This window comes from Perognathus longimembris, chromosome 20 (assembly GCF_023159225.1).
Source record: "Perognathus longimembris pacificus isolate PPM17 chromosome 20, ASM2315922v1, whole genome shotgun sequence".
NCBI classification, from domain to species: Eukaryota; Metazoa; Chordata; class Mammalia; order Rodentia; family Heteromyidae; genus Perognathus; species Perognathus longimembris.
The window spans coordinates 37,258,800-37,279,837 of record NC_063180.1 but is presented as its reverse complement, the minus strand read 5'-3'; the positions used below and the strand labels follow the sequence as shown (position 1 = coordinate 37,279,837).

General features: G+C 40.1%; 2 protein-coding genes across 4 annotated transcripts in view; one reads left to right on the top strand and one right to left on the bottom strand.

The window, feature by feature from the left end:
* Lrrc28 (leucine rich repeat containing 28) overlaps positions 1-16,072 on the bottom strand; it is a 62,125-nt gene extending 46,053 nt beyond the window's left edge. For 2 of the 3 annotated variants that reach the window (XM_048329702.1, XM_048329703.1), the window contains exons 1-3: positions 15,981-16,072; positions 13,422-13,649; positions 3,051-3,091 (exon numbers count right to left, since the gene is read on the bottom strand). In XM_048329702.1, coding sequence (XP_048185659.1) covers positions 3,051-3,091; positions 13,422-13,589 — 209 coding nt within the window. In that variant the 5' untranslated portion in view covers positions 13,590-13,649; positions 15,981-16,072. Of the gene's footprint in view, positions 1-3,050; positions 3,092-13,421; positions 13,650-15,980 lie in introns of those variants that run through there. The other variant, XM_048329704.1, reaches the window with a different exon arrangement.
* Positions 16,073-17,877: 1,805 nt separating this feature from the next.
* Ttc23 (tetratricopeptide repeat domain 23) overlaps positions 17,878-21,038 on the top strand; it is a 44,532-nt gene continuing 41,371 nt past the window's right edge. The window contains exon 1 of the mRNA XM_048329701.1: positions 17,878-18,302. Coding sequence (XP_048185658.1) covers positions 18,287-18,302 — 16 coding nt within the window. The 5' untranslated portion in view covers positions 17,878-18,286. The remainder of the gene's footprint in view (positions 18,303-21,038) is intronic.

Here is a 21,038-nt window from a genome sequence, read left to right as displayed (position 1 = left end):
CAAGGCTGGCAAGTCTAGGCAAGTCTGCAGTTACTGCTTCCAGAAGTGTCTGTAGCACACTCTGGTGGACACTTCATCAGTAACCAGCAGCTCAGAGCAAAACAACACAGGGACTGCCAGAGATCATATGGAAATAATTTGAGAAAATAAGTTTATATCACTCATTTTTGGACAAAAGATCTAGATTTTAATAAACTTTATTTTCAACCCTACCAATAAGTCCTCATAAGGTTATTTTCATACACAAAGTAGAAGTTTTCTTCTATCTTTTGTAAGTCTAAAACTTGATGCTATTGTCAATGAACAGAAAGAAAACTTAATGAAGGTAAGACTAGGATAGGTTAAATCAATATTGTAGATGATATTAATGTCATGGGCACTGAAACCAGCCAAGGTTAGACATAGCTGGACATAAATACCTGAAATGTTTCCCCAGGAAAGCCTCCAGGTTTTTTATTGATAATTTTTATGGTTTGGAGCCATCTTTTCAAAAGTGGACCTGAGCAGAGGCAATGTCACGTGCTCACAATCCCCACGTAGCAGCATTCCCCAGGGAAGAGAAGCAATCATCCCTTGATGTCATTAAACCAATAAGCAGCTTTTTGCTCCTGGAGGAAGCAAACTGGAGTTATGGTTCCTGGCCTCCTTGCAAGTTGGCTCTGCAATAATGCTTTGTCTTTTTGCTAATGCCCAAGACCACAGTGCTGGTTTGCATGTATGTTGGGCAGTGAGCCCTTGCTGGCAACAGTAGAACAAAATGGAGTCAAGTACCTAATTCTATGATAGAAGTCATTCTTTGCTTTGTACATGAATTGACTGACTTAAAATAGACATTTTAAAAATCAATATTTTTGAGGATCTAACTTTACAAAGGAATATCTAATTCCAGGTGATCTTACAATTCTTTGGTCCACAGGAGTGGAAGTGAGTGTGCATCAGGCATACCCATAAAAAGAACAAAGCTATATTTGGTACACAAAAGCCAGAGTGCCGCCATATAGAAACAAAACAGAATTAACTTAAAAAAATTTACTTTGTCCAGGCACACTGGTTTAGACCTCTAATCCAGCTACTTGTGAGGCAAAGAAAGATCACAGTTCAAAGGCAGCCTGGATATAAAAGTTAGTGAGAAACAATATATATATATTTTTTTCAATATAATAGTATTGAATATTATGTAACATTCAATATTGAAGACATAACGTTCAATATAGTAATATATGGAAACAATATAAGCCAGATGTGGTGAACACAAAGCAAGGTTTAAAAAAAAAAAAAAAACACCTAAGGGCTGGAGGCATGGCTCAGGGGGCAGGCACTGGCCTAGCAAGTGTTATTAAATACTGAATTCAAACCCCAGCACTGAAATAAAATTGTTTCAATAAAATACTTGCCTCAATCAATTCAAGTCCTATGTTTAAAAAAATGTTTAAATACCAAAATAAAAATAATTTACTAAGTACTCACTGTTATGGTTGAAATTTATAATGTGTATTTTAACATTAAATTTAAGTTACAATGAAAATGCAGAGACTGGATGCCACCCACAAAGGGTCTTCCAGACCTTGGTGACCAAAGCCATCATGAACTAAGGGAAACTCCAGTAAGTCCAGTGTGCAGATGACTGAGGATCATCCTGGCACAGTGGTTAAGCCAGGCCCTACACAAGGCTGCTGTATCTGCACAACCATGTGGCCACAGGAAATTACTGGCTTTCTCCCCCCTAACTCATTAACGGGAGCCATACACCAACATCATAGAGGGAGAAAGGGGAGAATGTCAAAAGGAGCCAAGGGAGTGAACCCCATATTCTATGTACAGACTCTGCTTAAATCAGTGGTAAGACTCAGAACCACAATATTACTGCCAAGGATGGAAGAACTAGACCAAGACTTCAGTTGCCTCATACAAGGTGAATTACTTGTTAAAACAAAAGTATTAATTTCAGAGAATAGATTCCAGTTTCCAAAATGTAACATTCCCAAGTTCTAAGACATCATCTGCAATTAAAATTACTCAATATGTGAAAACTCAAAAGAGAATGTGATCTATTATCAGCACCAACAAAGATAAACAGCAGATATTAACCTAGCATAACTCAGATGTTGGAACTGGCAAAGATTTAAAGACATAGCTACTATAACCTACTTTAGATCATCAAAGTGATCTAAAATAAAATATGCTAGTGTTTTAATTTAGGATCTTTACAACAGAGAATACTTTCCATGATTGGCAGAGACAGATGGAAATAAGGATTTTGTTATTTACAGGTCCTGGGGGGCAGCACATAGTTCAGCTGGAGGTCATACATGGAGACCAGGAAATGCAGGCAGGGGGAGATAGGGGCCCATGGGAATGCCTTTCATGCGTTCCTTGACAATTACCCCACAGGTTTCTCACAAGGACCTTAATCAGGACAAATATTAGTATTATGGGGGTGACCAACAGAAGAATTAAAACCAGTGAATTAAAATCTGGTTTTAATGGAGGGAAACCTCTACGTGTATCTGAATCACTTTATGCCACTTAACTGTTTATATCAAGTATCTCAATAGGAGTAAGAGAAACAGATTTTCCCCAATATACAGATTATCAGGAAGGATTCTAACAAGACAATGGGCCTATTGCACCCTTGTTACAGGAAATGAGGTATATAAAACACACTTTAAAGTACTTTAAAACACTATGGAGGTTTTGTTTTGTTGGTCATGGGGCTTGAACTCTGGGCCTTGGGTGCTATCCCTGAGCTCTTCAGCTCAAGGCTAGTGCTCATTACAACTTGAGCCACAGCACCACTTATGGTGGATAATTGGAGATAAGAGTCTAGTGGACTTTTCTGCCCAGGCTGGCTTTGAACCACAATCCTCAAGTCTCAGCCTCCTGAGAAGTTAGGATTATAGGTGTGAGCCTCTGGTACCTGGCTATACTATAGAATTTGACACAGCCACAGGTCGGCCTGATTCCCTCCCATGATATATTCTATTATTTCAAATTACTTCAGGTTATTCCCATTCTTGTTCTTTTAAAAAAAATTGAATAAACAGACTCACAGTTCCACAAGGTTTGGAAGCTTCTGAGCAAGGTTTTCTGGCTGAAAATTAAAAACTCAGAATTAAATTTTATCTTTGGGAAAAAGAAAACCATATAAACATTTCTAATTAGCTTAAACACAGAGTATGATCTTCCTGAGAGGTGGAAAATGTTAGGAAATTATGAGAAGTTTGGGGTTTATGCTTACATAGATGATAATTCAATATACTAACTTTAGCAGTTAATATCAATGTTTCTTAGAGAAATCAGCGCCTATTGCATGGTCATGGAAGAAATAACAATGTGTTTAAGAGACACAGACAGAAGGACAAACACCATGAGACAACAGGACCTCGATGCCACACAGCTGTGAGCTGAGAGGTGCCCAAGAATGCCAGCGAGAAAGGCACGAGATGGATTCTTCTTCAGAGCGCCCCAAAAGAATCAACTCTGATGACACCCTAATTGTGGGCTATGGCCTCTAAAACTGTAAGAAAATAAATGTCTATTATTTAAGCCACTCATTTCGTGATATTTAGTTATGGAAGCCTAAGAAAGTGACAAAACCCTCCATCTCCCAAAAGATGCCTCAGGAGAGGAAGTCCGGAAAATCCCAAGGACCTCCAAGTACTAAGAAGGACCAAAGATGGGGCTTGAGTGGTTCAAGGGAGGGTCAGACTTAAAGGTCCAGAGGTCAGTAAAGTGAGGTGGCAGAGAGGGAACTAAGAGGAGAAGTGACGTTCCTGGCAAAGAATCCTGGAACAATTCTACTCATAGATGGAAAACTACAGGAGGCACTGGGAGTGTGGGGTGGGGGTCAGGGGTAAATGCTTCCTACAGACAACTGAAAACCAACCTGCACATAAATAATCACACAGACATGTTCTCTCTCTCTCTCTCTCTCTCTCTCTCTCACACACACACACACACACACACACACACACAGAGTACAATTTTCAAATTTACAAGTATAAAAAGATACAAGTTGTTATGGTTAAAGCAGCACAGAGCGAGGAATTATTTCTCATTTTATATTCAAATGTACTGTAAAGTAAGCTAGTATCAGTGACAAGGAATTATGAGTGGCTTTTTAGAAAACATTGGGTCTGATGTGAATTCTGGAATCAAATATAAGTTCTAAGAGGTAGGCAAGAGGTGGAGATCAAGGGTCTTGAAAGCCTCCCAAGGACAGGAAGTAACCTGAAAGGCCAAAGAGAAGGTATATTTAGGAAACTGAAAATGTAACCCATCTAACTATAATGCCTTAACAAAGGCTTTTTCCAAAGATCCTATTATAAAGTCAATTGTGTAAAAAAACAAACAAAAACCAACAACTAAAGTGTTAGAGACTAGAAATCTTTAGTTGCAATAACTAACTAGCTTTTCGTACAGAAATTTTGTAACAGTGATTACCATTAGGAAAATTACTAGGATTACCATTCTTTACCTTCTTGTGTCATTTCAATTTTTAGCAAAAAGATGTCTTTTCTAATTGGAAAATGAAGAACTAAATGTGGTAGCACAGTAAAAACTGCTACATTACGATCGATCAATTAATTAGCTATCAATTACATTTTGAGAAATGAACACTCAACAGGATAAAAGCTACTATTTTGTTATACCTAGGCCCTCATGTTTAAAAGATACACAAAGATTCTGAATGGTGTCAAAAAGGACATTATTAAAGGCTTATATTTTATGATAAGGAATTACTTTCTCAAAATTCTTTTATAGATGCTGGGCTGGTGAAAGGTAGACTACTTTTAAAATTAGTTACTTGCAATTATGAAAACAAAACAAGGGGCTGGGGATATGGCCTAGTGGCAAGAGCGCTTGCCTTGTATACATGAGGCCCTGGGTTCGATTCCCCAGCACCACATATACAGAAAATGGCCAGAAGTGGCGCTGTGGCTCAAGTGGCAGAGTGCTAGCCTTGAGCAAAAAGGAAGCCAGGGACAGTGCTCAGGCCCTGAGTCCAAGGCCCAGGACTGGCCAAAAAAACAAAAAAACAAGAAAACAAAACAAGGAATCTTTAGGGGATGATATTTTGTGGGGAGTGATGGGAGTAATATATTGATTTGGAATAGAGTGTAAACCATGAGTGGAAACGTTAACAATGAAATTCTCTCCATATAACTAAGCTAATGAAAGTATTTTTAAAATATCCTATCCGTAATGGAAATCCAGTGGACCTAGACAAATCATGCGAAGTGAGGTAAGCCAAACACAGAGAGACAAACGACCCGTGTTTTCTCACATATGTAGAAGCAGATCTAAAATATAACTGGACATGATAACCTATAAAGACTTTAAGTATTCACACAGATTAGAGGAGGAGTCTCTTAGGGGAGGAACACAAAGGGGTAAATTCTCTGAACATTTAAAATACTATCTATTGAAACAAACTCCAGGAAATGAAAACATGTTGTTGTTGTTATTGGTGGTGGTGTTTGTTTTTGCTTGGGGGTGGGGCACAGGAAAGGGGGGTGGAGGGTGAACAAATGCAATCGTGCTATATACTATATCCTATGTGGAAAATGATCTGTGTAACTTGTGGACAAGGATTGGAGGGAGGGAAAGAAAAGGAAGGAATGACACTGTACAAAAAAACAAATGTACTCATTACCTGATTTACAAAATGGTAGCCCCTCTGAACAACAGCTCACCTAGTTCCATCTGCTGCAGTATCAGGACTGTACCTGGCTAGTGCATGTGATCCACTGTCCTCCCCCTTCTGCATGCTTCCCTGGCCCCATTGGATGGCATTCTACTCTTTCCATGCAGACTAATTCCTTTAAGCTATAACTACAGATATAATTTGGCTTTAAAAATAAATAAGTAAGTTCCTGCTGGCAATACAGAAAAACATCACTATGCCTTTCTTAACGGGTAAGTACATTGTGTTTTTATTCTTAAATGAGCACAATGACTTCAAGAAAACTGTAGTTCATTAGAACACTGTCTTTTAGATACACAAATAAACCACTAATGAAGAATGCTCAGCCAGCCTTCGGATAGGCAGTGCAGTGCACAGGCCGTGGCTGACACCTACTGGTGTTCTGTAGTATCTTTTTCTGCTTCCCAGCATCACATTTTCAGCAATATAGTTCTATGTATGGGAACTGCTGTATATCACACGTCTGTGATTGAGCAGCTAAAGGTTAATGTCAGGTGGTAGAAGCTTTGCCAGATGTGTCCTTGGTAAGGACACCACAAACATGAGTCCCCGTGCAACCTGAGACAGTAGTGCAGGTGCATGCAGCTAGAAGCCGATAGTGCCCAGGGCTCAGGACTGCTCTGCCCAGACCTCTAACAACACTTTAAAAAGAGGTCACACAGTAAACGCATTTTGGTTCTTATAGCAGTTGTGAAACAGAATCAAGTAGAATTAATTTGGATCCCCTACTTCACATCATATATAGAATAAAATGGGTCAAGAACTTAAAAATTAAGAGCTAAAATCATGTCATAGAAATTAATCTCCTTAATTTTGAATTGACAATGGATTCAAAGACACCACACCAAAAGCATGAGTTAACAGAAAATAAAAGATAAGTTGGACTTTATCAAATTGAAAACTTTTATAATTAAAGGATGTAACAAGTGAAAAAAAAACAACCTGAAGAATGGGAGAAACCCTTACAAATCATTAATCTGGATAAGAGTCTAACATCCAGAAAATAAAAAGAACTCCTTCAACTCAATAACAACAAAAGGCAAATAACTAAAACTGAACAGGCAAGGGATATAAGGAGACACTTCTCCAAGAAGACATACTGTAGCATGGTTCTTGAATGTCCCCCAGAGACACATGGGTTAAGGTCAGCAAGTACCTGAAAAGATGTCAATATCAGCTGGGCCCGTGATCCTCTACCTACCTGGCAAAGACTGGAAGATTTTATGGTTGGAGACCATAAGTTCCCAAAACTCCATTTCAAGAATCACTGGGTACAACAGTACATACCTGCCATCCCCCCAACACAGGAAGCACAAATAGAGGATCACATCACAGACCAGGATGGCCTAGGCATAAAGTAAGACCACATATCTCAAAGATAACCAATACAAAAAAAAAAAAAAAGGTCTCGAAGACTGGCTTAATTAGCAAGTGTGAGGCCTTGAGTTCAAATCCCCCAAAAAGATGCTCAGCATCACTTTTAGCTTAATGCAAATAAAATGAGGTACCTACTTTAATAGGTACCTATTAGGATAGCTATAACAATAAAGTAAAAAAAAAATCAAGTGCTGGTAAGAATGTGGAGAAAATGGAATGCTTGTTTATTGCTAATGGTAATGTAAAATGGCTCAGCTACAAGAGAAAACCATTCAGCAGTTCCTCAGAAAGCTGAACATAGAATTGCCATACAGTCTCCAAATTCTCCCCTATGTATAATACAAACAAATTACAAGCAGGTCTTCAAACATGAGCATGAACATTCCTGTTGAGAGCAAGACTATCTGCAATAGCCAAAGGGTAGAAACAGCCCAACTGTCCATCGATGGGTGAGTGGATACAAAAATGGTGGCACAGACATACAATGGAATTTTAGTCTGAAAATGAAAAATAAAAATGTATTAAGTACAAAGTATGCCTTGGATGAACCTTGAAAACACTGTTATGTGAAGGAAGCCAGACACAAAGGTGTCATGGTGTTGACCCCATTTATATAAACAATCTGGAATAAGTAAATCCCAAGAGAGACACTGGTGGTTGCCAGGACTTAAGAGTGGGGACCAGAGAGAAGAAAGAGAATCTGGAGAAAATGATTAATGGGTAAATGTCCTGCTGCAGATTAAGAAGTAGCCAGAAGTCCTGCCACATCACTGTGAATATGCAAAATGTTGCTCAACTCTTGACCAAAACAATGGTTAACTTTCTGTTATACCAGTTTCACCTAATTAATTTTTTTTCAATTAAAAAGTTGATGAAGTTTGAGGACTAATGGGAAAATTACCTCATGCACAAGCTTCCTAGTTGAGTCAGTAATCTGAAGTCATTGCTTCTAGGCCAGTGGACATCATGAGCTAAAACCTCATGTCTATATGAAAACAACTTAAGCCAGGCACTGGTGGCTCACACCTGTAATCCTAGATACTCAGGCAGTTGCGATCTAAGGATTGTGGTTCGAAGCCAGCCCCAGGAAGAAAGTCCGTGAGACTCCCATCTCTAATTAGCCACCAGAAAACGAAGTGGAGCTGTGGTTCCAAGTAGTTCAATGTTAGCCTTGAGCAAAAAAAGCTCAGGGACAGCACCCAGGCCCTGTGTTCAAGCCCCGTAACTGACAAAACAAAAAAGAAAATGAAAACATGTGCTAGACCTCTTTCCTACCAGCAACATTTGCTCCTTTCCCTCCTGCAATTCCATTTTTATATAGGTTACGGAGGAACATGAACCCCTAGCAGGCTGATACCAGCAAAGGGATAATGAGCACAACTTTTCTTCTATAGTAGCTTAAATATTCTCCAGACTCTCCTCACCATTTGCAATGCTTTGACATCTACACCTTTGTCTCATGACTCACTTACTCAAAATATCTCACTTTCTTTTCCTCTACCCCTCTCTACCATGATGCAGAAATTGTCGGTGCTGTCCAACACAGCAGCTAGTAGCTATGTGTAGCTACTGAGCAATTAAAATCTAGCACTGTCGAGCCAGGCATGGTGGCACATGCCTGTAATTCTTAAAGACTGGAGGCATGGCTCAGCAGTACAGCCTGCCTAGCAAGTACCATCAATTTAAAAAAAAAAAAAAAAGAAGAAAGAAATGTAAGAATGTGGAGTCAGCATGAGCTGGTGGCTCATGCCTGTAATCCTCAGCAGTCTGAGATCCAAGTACCACAGTTCAAAGCCAGCCTGGGAAGAAATATCCAAGAGACTCTTACCTCCAATCAACCAGCAAAAACCAGGGCTGGAGGTATGGCTCAAGTGGTAGAGCACTAGCTATGAGTAAGTTAGCTGAGCAAACAAAAGGCCTGGAGTTCAAGCTACAGCACTGACAACAAAACAAAAGAAAGAAAACAACAACAACAAAAATCTACCCCCAGGGCTGGGAATATGGCCTAGTGGCAAGAGAGCTTGCCTCGTATACACGAAGCCCTGGGTTCGATTCCCCAGCACCACATATATAGAAAATGGCCAGAAGTGGCGCTGTGGCTCAAGTGGCAGAGTGCTAGCCTTGAGCAAAAAGAAGCCAGGGACAATGCTCAGGCCCTGAGTCCGAGCCCCAGGACTGGCAAAAAAAAAAAAAAAAATCTACCCCCAAAGCATCAAGAGAATATAAATGAAACAAGAATACAGTTCCCTTTTTACTACAAATACTTAATGCCCTGTAGCCTCAGCACCCTCCCCCTGCTCTCATACCCTCCACTCCTCCAGCTATAATCACAATTAAAGTTGATGTAATCTTTTTGTTTATTGCCTTATTTTATCTATACAATAGGGATAGTCCTCAAAAGGATTGTCTTGAGAATTCAGTAACATATGTAAACTGTTCAAAACAACATCTGACAGCTGTCTGCAGGTAAATGTGCTGGTAAAGACTCAAATGATGTTCACCATTACCAGATTTTAATTCACCACACTGATCGAGACTGCAGCTGCAGCAATGCAGTGATGAACATCTGTTCTCCTGGCTTTTTTGCTTGGGTGGATTCTTGCAAACATACTCAGTAAAAAGTTCTTAGTTAAGGTCCAATCAACTAACATAGTCAACTCCCCAATTACGTGTGATGTAAGCATCCTGTAGTCTCCAACATTGAATAGTAATTATTCTTATGACCAGGCATTAATTTTTAACTCTCTGATAGGCAAAAAATGAGCAGTGGTGTTCTTTTTTAAATCACTTTTCCTGTGCTTTTGTCATCTGTATTCTTACATTATTTGTCTATTCAGATTCCATGTGCAAAGTCTGGGATGTTTTCTCCTGGGCCAACAGGAAAGAGAAAACACCTGTGTCTCACTCCCCAGCCCAATTCACAAACATGACTGACAGATCTCCAATTTCCTTTGATCTCAGCTGAATATAACTGTTAATTTAAATTCTCTCTTGATGCCTAAATTAACTGCTTAATCAGAAGCCAACTTCCTTGTTCCATTAAAATGTAGGTGCCTCTTCTGTTTTAATCCACTGATAAGTATAAATAAAGTTAGTGCTCTATAGTAAATCACTTGATCCCAAGGAAGCCTGTAGCCACCATTAAAGAACCAACACCAGGCTGAGAATATGGCCAAATGGCAAGAGTGCTTGCCTCATATACATGAAGCCCTGGGTTTGATTCCTCAGCACCGCATATATAGAAAACGACCACAAGTGGCGTTGTGGCTCAAGTGTCAGAGTGCTTGCCTTGAGGAAAAAAAAAAAAAAAAGAAGCCAGGGACAGTGCTCAGGCCCTGAGTTCAAAGCCCAGGACTGGCCAAAAAAAACAAAAACAAAAACAAAAAAACACCAACAGATTTGTGATTCAGCTTCCAGATGAAGAGTATTTTCCTCCAAGATGCTGGTGGACTTTCATTTTGCAAAGGAAGGAAAGAGGTGTAACAGGCTAAGCACATAGAACCCAGGTCTGTTACCTCAGTCCTGGGTTTTGCTACCAGGCTGGGAAACAAACTCCTTCCTGGTACTGCAGTCCTTTAACTGGCCTATGGCTAATTCCTTCCTCAGTGAGCTCCAGAGCTAAGATTGGATGGCAGTGACTACTACTAACAAGATGCACTGCTGCTTTTGCTCACAAACACCCCAGCTGGAAGCAATAAAAAATAAGGTAACAATTCACCTTATACCTTGGACAGCTGAATGCAGCAGAGAATGTTCAAGAAACAAGCATTTCTTTCTATCTGAGCCTAGCTACCATATGCCCACTGAACAATGAATTAGCCTAGCAGCTCTATGCCTTTCTCCAGCCCAACTGCCATGTGACTGTGAAAGTGGTCCTTTGAAACCTGCACTCTGCACAAATCAAGTGAGATCTAGAAACTAATAGAAGAAAAAATTTAGTTCATGATATACTCATTGTTGGTGCCCTGAAAAATGCTGTTATTGATTTACAGTAAGTAATCAATGAATCCATGTTGAAAGACTGAATGATGCTTATCCTCTTGAGTCCTCGGTCTTCAACATCATGTAGACAGGGACTTATTTTAAGAGTGTTCTCCACAATCCTGCTCTAGCAAATTAAATTACGTGTCCCAAAATGTTAGACAATAGGTCAGATAATAGGGACACACACTCAAGATGACTCCTGTCCATGAGGACTCTTTGTGCAACTCTACTTGACATCACTTATGTTCTTGTTCTACAGCTGCAAATACCTGTCACCTACATCACATGATTGTGAATGCCTAGCTTCCTGTTTATATTTCCCTTCCTTACTGCGATGACAGGCATGCACACCATGTCCAGCTATGGTGCTTCCCCCATATCTTGGAATGACAGACATGCACTACTGTGCCCAGCCACTGTTTGAGTTGAGGTCTCTATAACTCTTACACTTGGGATTGAATCTCCTTATCTCCACCTTCCATATGGCTAAGATATCAGGCTGCACCTGGCTCTAAAAAGTTCACTTTAGCTTTAAAAAAAACAACCCAAAACTAATTTCTTTAAATAAAATCTATTTGGTTAGGCTATGATTACTATTCACCATTTTGGGGGGACATAAATAACAAGCATGGTAAATTAGGGTTATTTTCCTTGACAAAAATATTTCTTACACTACTTTTCCCCCCAAAAGACTAAGAAACTTTTGGTAAATACAGAATTTTATATTATGAGATGCTTTTGCAAAAAGGGCATATGTATAACTACGTAGACTTTTCAAGCATAAGAACTGAAAAGTCTAACTTTAAAAAAAAAATCTAAATAGAGCCAGGCGCCAGTGGCTCACGCCTGTAATCCTAGCTACTCATCTGAGAATCTCAGTTCAAATCTAGCTCAGGTAGAAAAAGTTCGTGAGACTCTTATCTCCAATTAATCATAGAAAAAGCTGGAAGTGGTACAGTAGCTCAAGTGCTAGAGTGCTAGCCTTGAACAAAAGGAACTTAGAGACAGTGCTCAGGCCCAGAGTTCAAGGCCCAGGATCAGCAAAAAACAAACAACATCATCAAAATCTAAATAAACATTCCACATAATATATATATACCAATATGCCAAACACTATAAAGATTTGTCCGGGTACAACAAAGATTAACTTTATAGTGCTTTCTGCTACTATAAAACCAAGATAGGATACTTTTCAGACACCTTTAAAAGTCTGATTCAGAAAAAATGAACTTAAAAATGGATCATTTCACAATGAAAAAACAAGATGTCCTAAATCACTAAAAATTAGCAAAAGCTAGAATTCAAGTACCACATTCACATTGGGGCTAAACAAGAGCAGAAAAAGCCACATACTGCAAACTCGTTTCAAATGCAGACCAAAGTTTATAATAAGAACAAAATCCTGATTAGAACATTCTCTTGAAAAATTTTTAAAGTTTATTTTGTATGAAAAAAAAAATCTAGGTCAGGGGCTGGGGAATATGGCCTAGTGGCAAGAGAGCTTGCCTCGTATACATGAGGCCCTGGGTTCGATTCCCCAGCACCACATATACAGAAAACGGCCAGAAGTGGCGCTGTGGCTCAAGTGGCAGAGTGCTAGCCTTGAGCAAAAGGAAGCCAGGGACAGTGCTCAGGCCCTGAGTCCAAGGCCCAGGACTGGCCAAAAAAAAAAAAAAAAAAAAAAATCTAGGTCATAATAAATACAATGTTCTTATTCTTAAAACTATAAAAAAGTGAATCAAATGTGGTTTCTGTGGCAAAAATATAATAATTCCATTCAAAATCATTTTGATTTTTGCAAGGCAATCAAAAAGAAGATTTTATTAATACCCAAAGGTTTCATGAAGTTTGTCAGATGCCTCTCTTAATATTGTAAACTGCAAATCATTTTCATTTTAGTGTTAATGACTTAAAAGTCATCCTTGGCAGACTTGCTCTTGTTTACTTATTTATGTTTTTTGGAGGTACTGGGGTGAACTTAGAGCCTTGCACTTGCTAAGCTAACTCTAAGCCATTCCTCCAGCTCTTCTTGTTCACTTTTCAACTAGTCTGTTGGTACCTATAACATTTCAAAATTCACCCAGCTTCCTGGGTGAAGCACAAGCCAGGATAGATGCACAAAGTAGAGTGAAATCTCTGAAGCAGCACATTGCAGAACATTTTACTTTTCCTACACAACTCCCCATGTAACATCACCTAACTTCAAGAACTTGGATAATGCAATGAAAGCCCTTTACATATATTCCCCAGACATACATAACAAGAGGGTATATATGTTTTAGTCTTGGGACATGTATGGTATCTGGGTCACAATGACATTTGTAAATTATTGTAAGGCAATGTAATACTGTACCAAGGTTGTAAGGGAGTTTCTTTTCATATAGAGTCTCTCCAAGTACTGCAGTCCTTCATCTTTCAACAACTCCAATGGGAAATGGTGGAGATTCCTGTAATTTAAGAACAAGTTCTTGTGCTTTTCAAGCCTTGCCACAGAGATCGTCTTACAAAGTTCGGATGCCATGACGGTACATATCCAGTGAGGCGAACTGCAGCACTACATCTTGTCAAAATTGGTCCATTTCTACAAAGACAATAGACAATTACAATCATTAGGAGACTTCCCACACACATTACTATACCAACATGTTAGCACATAAACATAGACACTAGAGCCATAATGATACATTCCACCCTGTGTCCTTGTGACAGATGAAATTGTCACACATATTCAGGTAATTAAAATGAATAGCAATATAATAAAAATATCCGGATTGAGCAATATTTACCACTTAATAGAAATAGTCTTAATAATGACAGAAAAGTAAAACAGTGTGGATGATGGGTTGATACCACAGGGAGGAGGGGAGGGCTAATTAAGAGGGTGAATGAGGATGAATTTGGTTGAGATAGTTTATCTGCATGTGTGAAAACAGAACAATGAAATCTGCTGAAATTGTTCAAAGAAAGGACAGTGGAAAGGAGGAGGTGATCAAAAGGGTGAGGTACAAATCCTGCTCCGAAAAAAAAAAACAAAAAACAGAAAAGAAAATGTACATACAACTACCGTCACTCCCAGTCACACATCTTAATAAACACACAGTAAATAAACCATTCAGATAAACAACTTAAAAAACAAATTTGTGTCAAGCTTTCAGAGTTCTTCACATCAGGCCCAACTCAGGTCGCGAGCCTCCTTTCAAAATGCCTGGTTTCTCATCAAGTTCCCAGGCTTTTCTAGTCCTCAGAACTACCCAATTCTTCCTAGCACCTGCTGCTGCACTCTTAGCCTGGGAACTGAAATCACCAGGTTTCAAGTAAAAATCACTTCCCTATCCCAAACTAAAGCACTCTTGTATTAGTCTTCCTGAGTGACCCAGCATTTGCAAATGAAATAGGAAAGTTGTTAATAATCAACAAAACTCCTAGTCTTCCAGAAGGCCCTGCAGCCTTCCCCAAGACTTCATAGGACTCTTCACAATTTGTACCTTACATACTTATTGCTGTACCTGTAGAACCCTGAGGGCAGAGATTAGTTGCTTCCTTCCACCCTTGCAAATGTACATTTAGGATAGTATCTAGACACGTCTTCAAACAGCTAGAAAAGAGGTGAAACTACAATGTGTGGAATTAAGGTGGCACTTCATCAACCCACCTCAAGACCACTTACAGGTTGTACATAGGCTTGGTACCTGCCATAGAATATCTAATCCTCACAACACTGCAACAGATATCACTTAAGAGCACTTTATAGATGAGGACAGTTTCTCAGAAGGTGACTGCCTGAATTGCAATGAAGATGGTCTGTGCATGACTATATCATGCCACTTTTTATGTGTTATCATTCATATGGTGGACAAAGCTCACACCAGTGGAAGCAAATCGACGGCCAAAATCCACATTCAAGGATGTCAGACAGCATGTAAGAATTCACTGAAACCTGATGGCTTTCCACCTGGATGCTCAGGCTCTAACTGGGCACTACAAAAACATTACATCCTGTTTAAATTCATCTTTCTAGGAAAGCAGATTGGGAGATGAAAAACTACAAATGAAACCAGAGAGCTGTCAATAATCAGCAATACTCCTGGCTTTTTAATAGGAACACCACTAGACCTCTTCACAGGCTCATTTACTTACTCCTTTCTCTTAACCACCTCCCGTCCTATAACTAAAGGAAATACTTAGAACTGTATACAGTTGCACTTCCAACATGAGCTTTCTGGCAAAATACCAATCAATCTTATTAAGAACAGTCAAAGCACACAGAAAAAATAATGCACCTGTTCTATAATAAGCCTACCTATTTTAAGCAGGAGTATCGTAAAAGAGTTCTTAGGATGGATTTAATCATGCCGGATCCCATAGAACATCCATCCCAACTTTGAAACGCTCGAGACCAGAGGATCATAAGCTGAATATTGAATAGTATTTGTAAACTGGGCGCCGGTGGCTCATGCCTGTAATCCTAGCTACTCTGTAGGCTGTGAGATCTGGGTTCTGAGTTTCGAAGCCAGCTTGGGCAGATCAATCTATGAAGCTTCAATTAACCACCAAACAGCCAGAAGTGGAGCAGCGGAGGTGGGGGGTAGAAGGGGGTGAGGGGAGGAGGACAGGGCCCAGGCCCTGAGTTCAAGCCTTAGGGCCGGCACACAGCAAAAGAACATTTGTAAAATGATTTCCCAGCTCTAGCAGAAGCCTCAGCCACCGCACGCCAGAACCTAACTAAAGTCGTTACCACTGGGCAGAAGGGAGTCATGGCCTGGGTGACCTGAGAGGCCCGAACCCGCGGTCCCTCAGGCCGAGGCCCAGATGCTCGCGCGGCGCCGGGTATGGCGCATCCCCTGCCGGGCCTCGGGCAAGGGTGGTGGGGGGGACCCTTGAACCTCCCTTCCCTTCAGACAGCAGCACTCACCCGGGTACCAGGAGAACCGGCGCTGGGAGCGCAGGCGGCACGGGAAGGCCGGCCGGGCCGGTGAGCGGGGCGGGGCGCGTAGGGGCGGGGAGGCGGGGCGGGAACGAGGGGCGGGGCGGAACCTGCACTACCGGGGGTCCAGACAGAAAGAACCTATGGAGAGCAAAACCTCGCGGTAATTCACCTCACTTCTCGCGGTTTCTGGATAGGCGGGACGAGAAGTGCTTCCCCCACCCCCCCAGAACCTGCTTGTTTATTGGCCGAGAGTGCTGTATCTTCCGGATGGACCCACCCACTACTCCAACCTTACTTCCGGTTCCGACTTTGACTTCCGGTGGAGAGACCAGCCTATGGGTTTAGTATTTATGGCGGGTAATTCGGGCGCTGTCCACCTGTGGGATCGCCAGTAACCGATCTATTCCTGACTGGAGTTCACTAACCCCCGAGTTGAGCGCCTTGATTGACCTGTGCTCGAGTGATCTCACTGGAGTCTCTACAGCAGCCCCCTTGCTCAGGTGTTAGCGCGCCTGTCTAAGGGATTCTGCCCTTTCCCCCCACCTTTAAAGCTGGCAAACGAGGATCTCAACCCCGGATTTAGGAGCTCACAGCACCGATGAAACCCCGGCCACGCCCCCTCGACGCCCCAGGCACTTGTGAGGACGAGAACAATTTCATAAAATACTGTGGTCGTTCCTAGCACGACCGAGTAGGCAATTAGAAAATATTTCTTCAAGATGAAAATTCCATCAAAGAAAGACCTGGCAAAGGAAGAGTTAAAAAAAAAAAAAACAACAACACAAAACCTGCCAGGCACCATTGCCTCCCGCCTGTAATCCTGACTACTCAGGAGGCAGAGATCTGAGGATCTCCGTGCCAGGGCAACCAGGCAAGAAAGGCCTGAGACTCTTACCTCCAGTTAACCACCAAAACAAAACCTGGAAGTAGAGCTGTGTGGCTCAAGTGGTAGAGCACCAAGCCTTGAGCAAAAAGACTAAGGGACAGCACCCAGGTCCTGTGTTCAAGCCTCAGAACCGGTGCACATGGGGCACCCAACGCATACACAGTAAGAAACAACAAAAACCAACCAACCCTTACATATACTAATTTGCTAGGGGTTTACTGTTAAGTAACCTTATGAAGCAGTTACATGTTGGCTTAGTTACTCTTTGAAAAACACAGTCACATAAACATACAAGATATGAATTATGAAAATATATTAAATATCATGATTACTTATTAAAACTGGACTTGGGGAGTTACTGAAATATATGGCAGGGATTTGTCCTGTAATTTTGAGACTTTTTATAGAATTTATTAATACCTCAGGATTTTTTTCTCTGGATTTAAAATAAGGAAACCTGTTTGTGCACAAAGAGAAAAAAATTAAGGTATTTAGGATCAGCCCAAATGAGATTTGCTGCTAGAATTGGAAGTCACAAACACAACAACAACAAAAAAGGTATAACAGTAAAAAAAAAAATTATTGTAACTTTTAGTTTTCATTTTTAAAGAGAAATTTTCATATGGCATTTTTCATATATTTACATCTGATACTTGATCATCATGAAAAACACATCATATTAAAATAGCTTGTTGGCACAAAGGTTGCCAGGTAATTATAAACGATAATAATATCACTATTAAACTTTTTATCAAGTTGGGGAGGATCAATTTACATATTTTTGTCTCACTTAGAAGAGTGAATCCTCGGATTTAAGTTGATGTTACCACCTTTGACAACCTTTAGCTAATCAACAGGCGGTGCGTACCACTTTAAGCAAATTCTGAGGAAAAGACAGCCCTATTTAAAATTCCCACCTCTAGCTCCCAAGGATTGGGTTACAAAGTTTGACAAAATCCTTTTCTGCACTTGTGATTGGTGGATGCTCCATCATTTAGTCTGCCTGGAATGTTGTGAAGTACCCTGGTACTTTACAGGAAGATTGTTCTGAAAGCTACTGTGCCTTAAAAACAATTTTGTTTTATGGTTATCAATCTATACGAAGAATCACCATACAGATACAGCAGGAACCAGACTGGTAAATAAGGCTGTAAGGACCACTGTGATTCTCTTGAAAAAGGGACGGAGATGCTCTCCACCAGACTGGGTAAACTGACAAAGGATTTTACCACGTTGTTGGAGATTTGAAAGTTAAACTTTTTCTGGTTTTCGTTAGTTTGCCAGGAGTGCCAAAGGAAATCCAGAGAAAATACAAGCACAATTTAAGGAAAGCGCGAAGAAGAGTTTTCAAGAGGGCATTTTTTTTTTTCTCTTTGCAAGTTGGATACCTTTTCCCTGGTTACTAATGGAGTTTTTGAAAGGTAAAGCAAACAAATTAACATTCTTTACAGATTATTCTCTATTTTAAGAAGCTGTGTTTCATGGTTTTGTTGCTTAAATATGTCTTTATGTACTTAATATCATAGTAATCTTTAAATAGGATGAATATTTTTGTTTGTAGATTATTATAAGAGGCAGTTCTTCTGTTAAAAGATACGACAAGTTGGAGATGGCAGTACATACCTGTAATTCTAGCTACCAGGGAGGCAGATGCAGGAGATTTCAGAAACTCTTCACAGCAAGACCAGACCAGGTTAGCAGGACCCTATCTCTAAAGCAAAATAAGACCAAAATGCCTCGAATCGTAGCTCAAGTGACAGAACACTTGATGAGAATCTGCGGGTTCAATCCCCCAATATCAGGAAGAAAAGATAAAAGTAGAATTGGCTTTGGGCATCTTATACAAACATCTGTAAATAATATAAACCTTGATGCATTTCTTTGCAGCCTTCAAAAGCAGAGTTTTTTCTTCCTTTTTTAAAAAATCAGTTTAACACTACTGTATCAGGTATGGTAGTAGTGGTAATAATTAGAAGATATATGATTTAAAAAAAAAACCCTTTGTGAGTTTGGCTTATTTCATTTAACAGTATAATTTCTGGTTGTTTGCAAATTCTTCTTTGTGGATGAATAAGAATTCTCCATCATGGATAGCTACCATATTTTCTTAATCCATTGATGGACATCTAGACTAATCTAGTGAGATGGCTACTGTGAATACTACAGCATTACGCATGGGTGTTCAGTGGTTCTTAACTAGATAGAAAGAGAAGGAGGAATCTCTAGGTAGGGAAAACAGTTAGGAGGCAAGTTCCCTACCACAGTCGGCCGAGATGGTAGATGGCAGTGCTCACTAGATAGTATCCCTTTTAGCCCTTTTGGTAGCCCAACCTTCTTGATGGGAAAGTAAAGGAAATGTGGTATAATTTAACTGACTTGTCCCACTTCTGAGCAGTGGCAATAAAAAGCCCATTCGCCATTTCTGATCTTTCTCCCAGTTCTGCTATGAGACTTGATAATGTGTAGTTAAGCCTTGATGTGCATGGGTCTCTGGGAAATGGGCCTTTCCACCATTCCACATCCCTAAATTATGCAGCTCTGCGGTTTGAAGGAATGAATATTTGCCTTATTAGAAAGCTCACCCACCCCAGGCCCAGCCAGCCAGTCTTGACTACCTTCAACTCTTAACAAGGTTTCTCCTGTAGATTTTTAGGGTTTTGACAGTTCATTTTGGACAAAGGCAAGAAACATTCTTTATAATTTAACGACTCTCTCTTTTTTTTTTGCAACAAAATTACCTTTAAAGCTAAGCATAATTGTCAGTGTTTCTATGATTGGAATTTTCTATCAGAATGTATAAACAGTATTTTTAGTGACTGTACAATTTATATGTTTCTAAGAGCAAAGAACTCCACTGGAAATGAGATGGTGGTTATATCCTGGAGCAGAGATTTAATGTGAGGCCCTCAGAGGTGGAGAACCTTTCATTTGGATATCTGTAACATCATTTGTATCAGTGGGCCATACAAATTTATCAAACAGGCAGACAGCTGAGAATGGGTAGAGCCTATTCCATTGATATCCCCTCTGGCCCTAATGTCTGAGCCCTGTAGCCGGGAACACCTGCTACTATTGCAGCTCTGCAGCCGGCACAGCCTGCTAGTGATGCAGCCTTACTGCTGGCTGCTGCCACTATCACCCTCAAGTTCTTGTCTGACAAATTCCAGAAATGAAGTGTTTGCATTGAAGGCTGTTGCTGCTCTGTGCCTTTGCTCCAGTGGCTGGGAGTAGGCATTTTTATATCCTGGGCTATGCTCGGATTGGTCAGCCCTATGCAAATAAGGCACAGAACACCCAACCAATCCGTTCAGATTTATGATGTCATAGTTGGAGTGTGACTTTTCTCCTATTATAATTAGATGCTTGGAAGGTGACATTGTATTGGTTGAGCCCTATGACATTCTGATTTGTTACTAATTCCAAATCAGATATGTTCTATGGTGGGAAGACTTTCAGAACTTGAGGAACTAGAAGGAACTTGAGATGGGTGGAGGCAAGATGCTTTGTTTCCTGATGGTGCTGTGTTTGAAACAGTTTTCTATCTTTACTCATCTGGTCTCCATTGGCCAAGCCAAGATACTCTCAGGGGACCCTGAGCCCTAATTAACCTACCCTTTCACAAGTTTTTATGTGAACATGAGTTTTCAGCTCTCCAACGTATTCACTCCAATTCCTAGGAGTGGAAGTGGTAAGTCATACAGTGCCCTGCATTTAACATTTTGAAGACAATCACAATTTTTCCAAGGCAAGCGAAGCCATCAGTTTTTTATGATAGTTCCAGTTTCTCTACATTCTCATCCACATGTCTATGTTCTGTCTTTACTATTATGGTCGTTCTAGTAGATGTGAGGTAGCATCTCATTGCAATTTTGATTTACATTTTGCTAATGACTAGTAATATTAAGCATCTTTTGGCCACTTGTATATTTTTGTAAAATGTCTAATCCCTACTTTTAATTGGGTTTTTGTCATCTCACTATCGAGTTGTAAACATTTTTTTATGTATTCCAGATAGAAGTAGTTTATCAGATATGTGATTTGAACATATTTTCTTCCATTCTGTGGGTTGTCATAAAACTTTAATATTGGTAAACTTTCAAGGAACAAAGATCCTTTTTAATGAAATCCAGTTAATGTACCTTTTCCTTTTATTACTT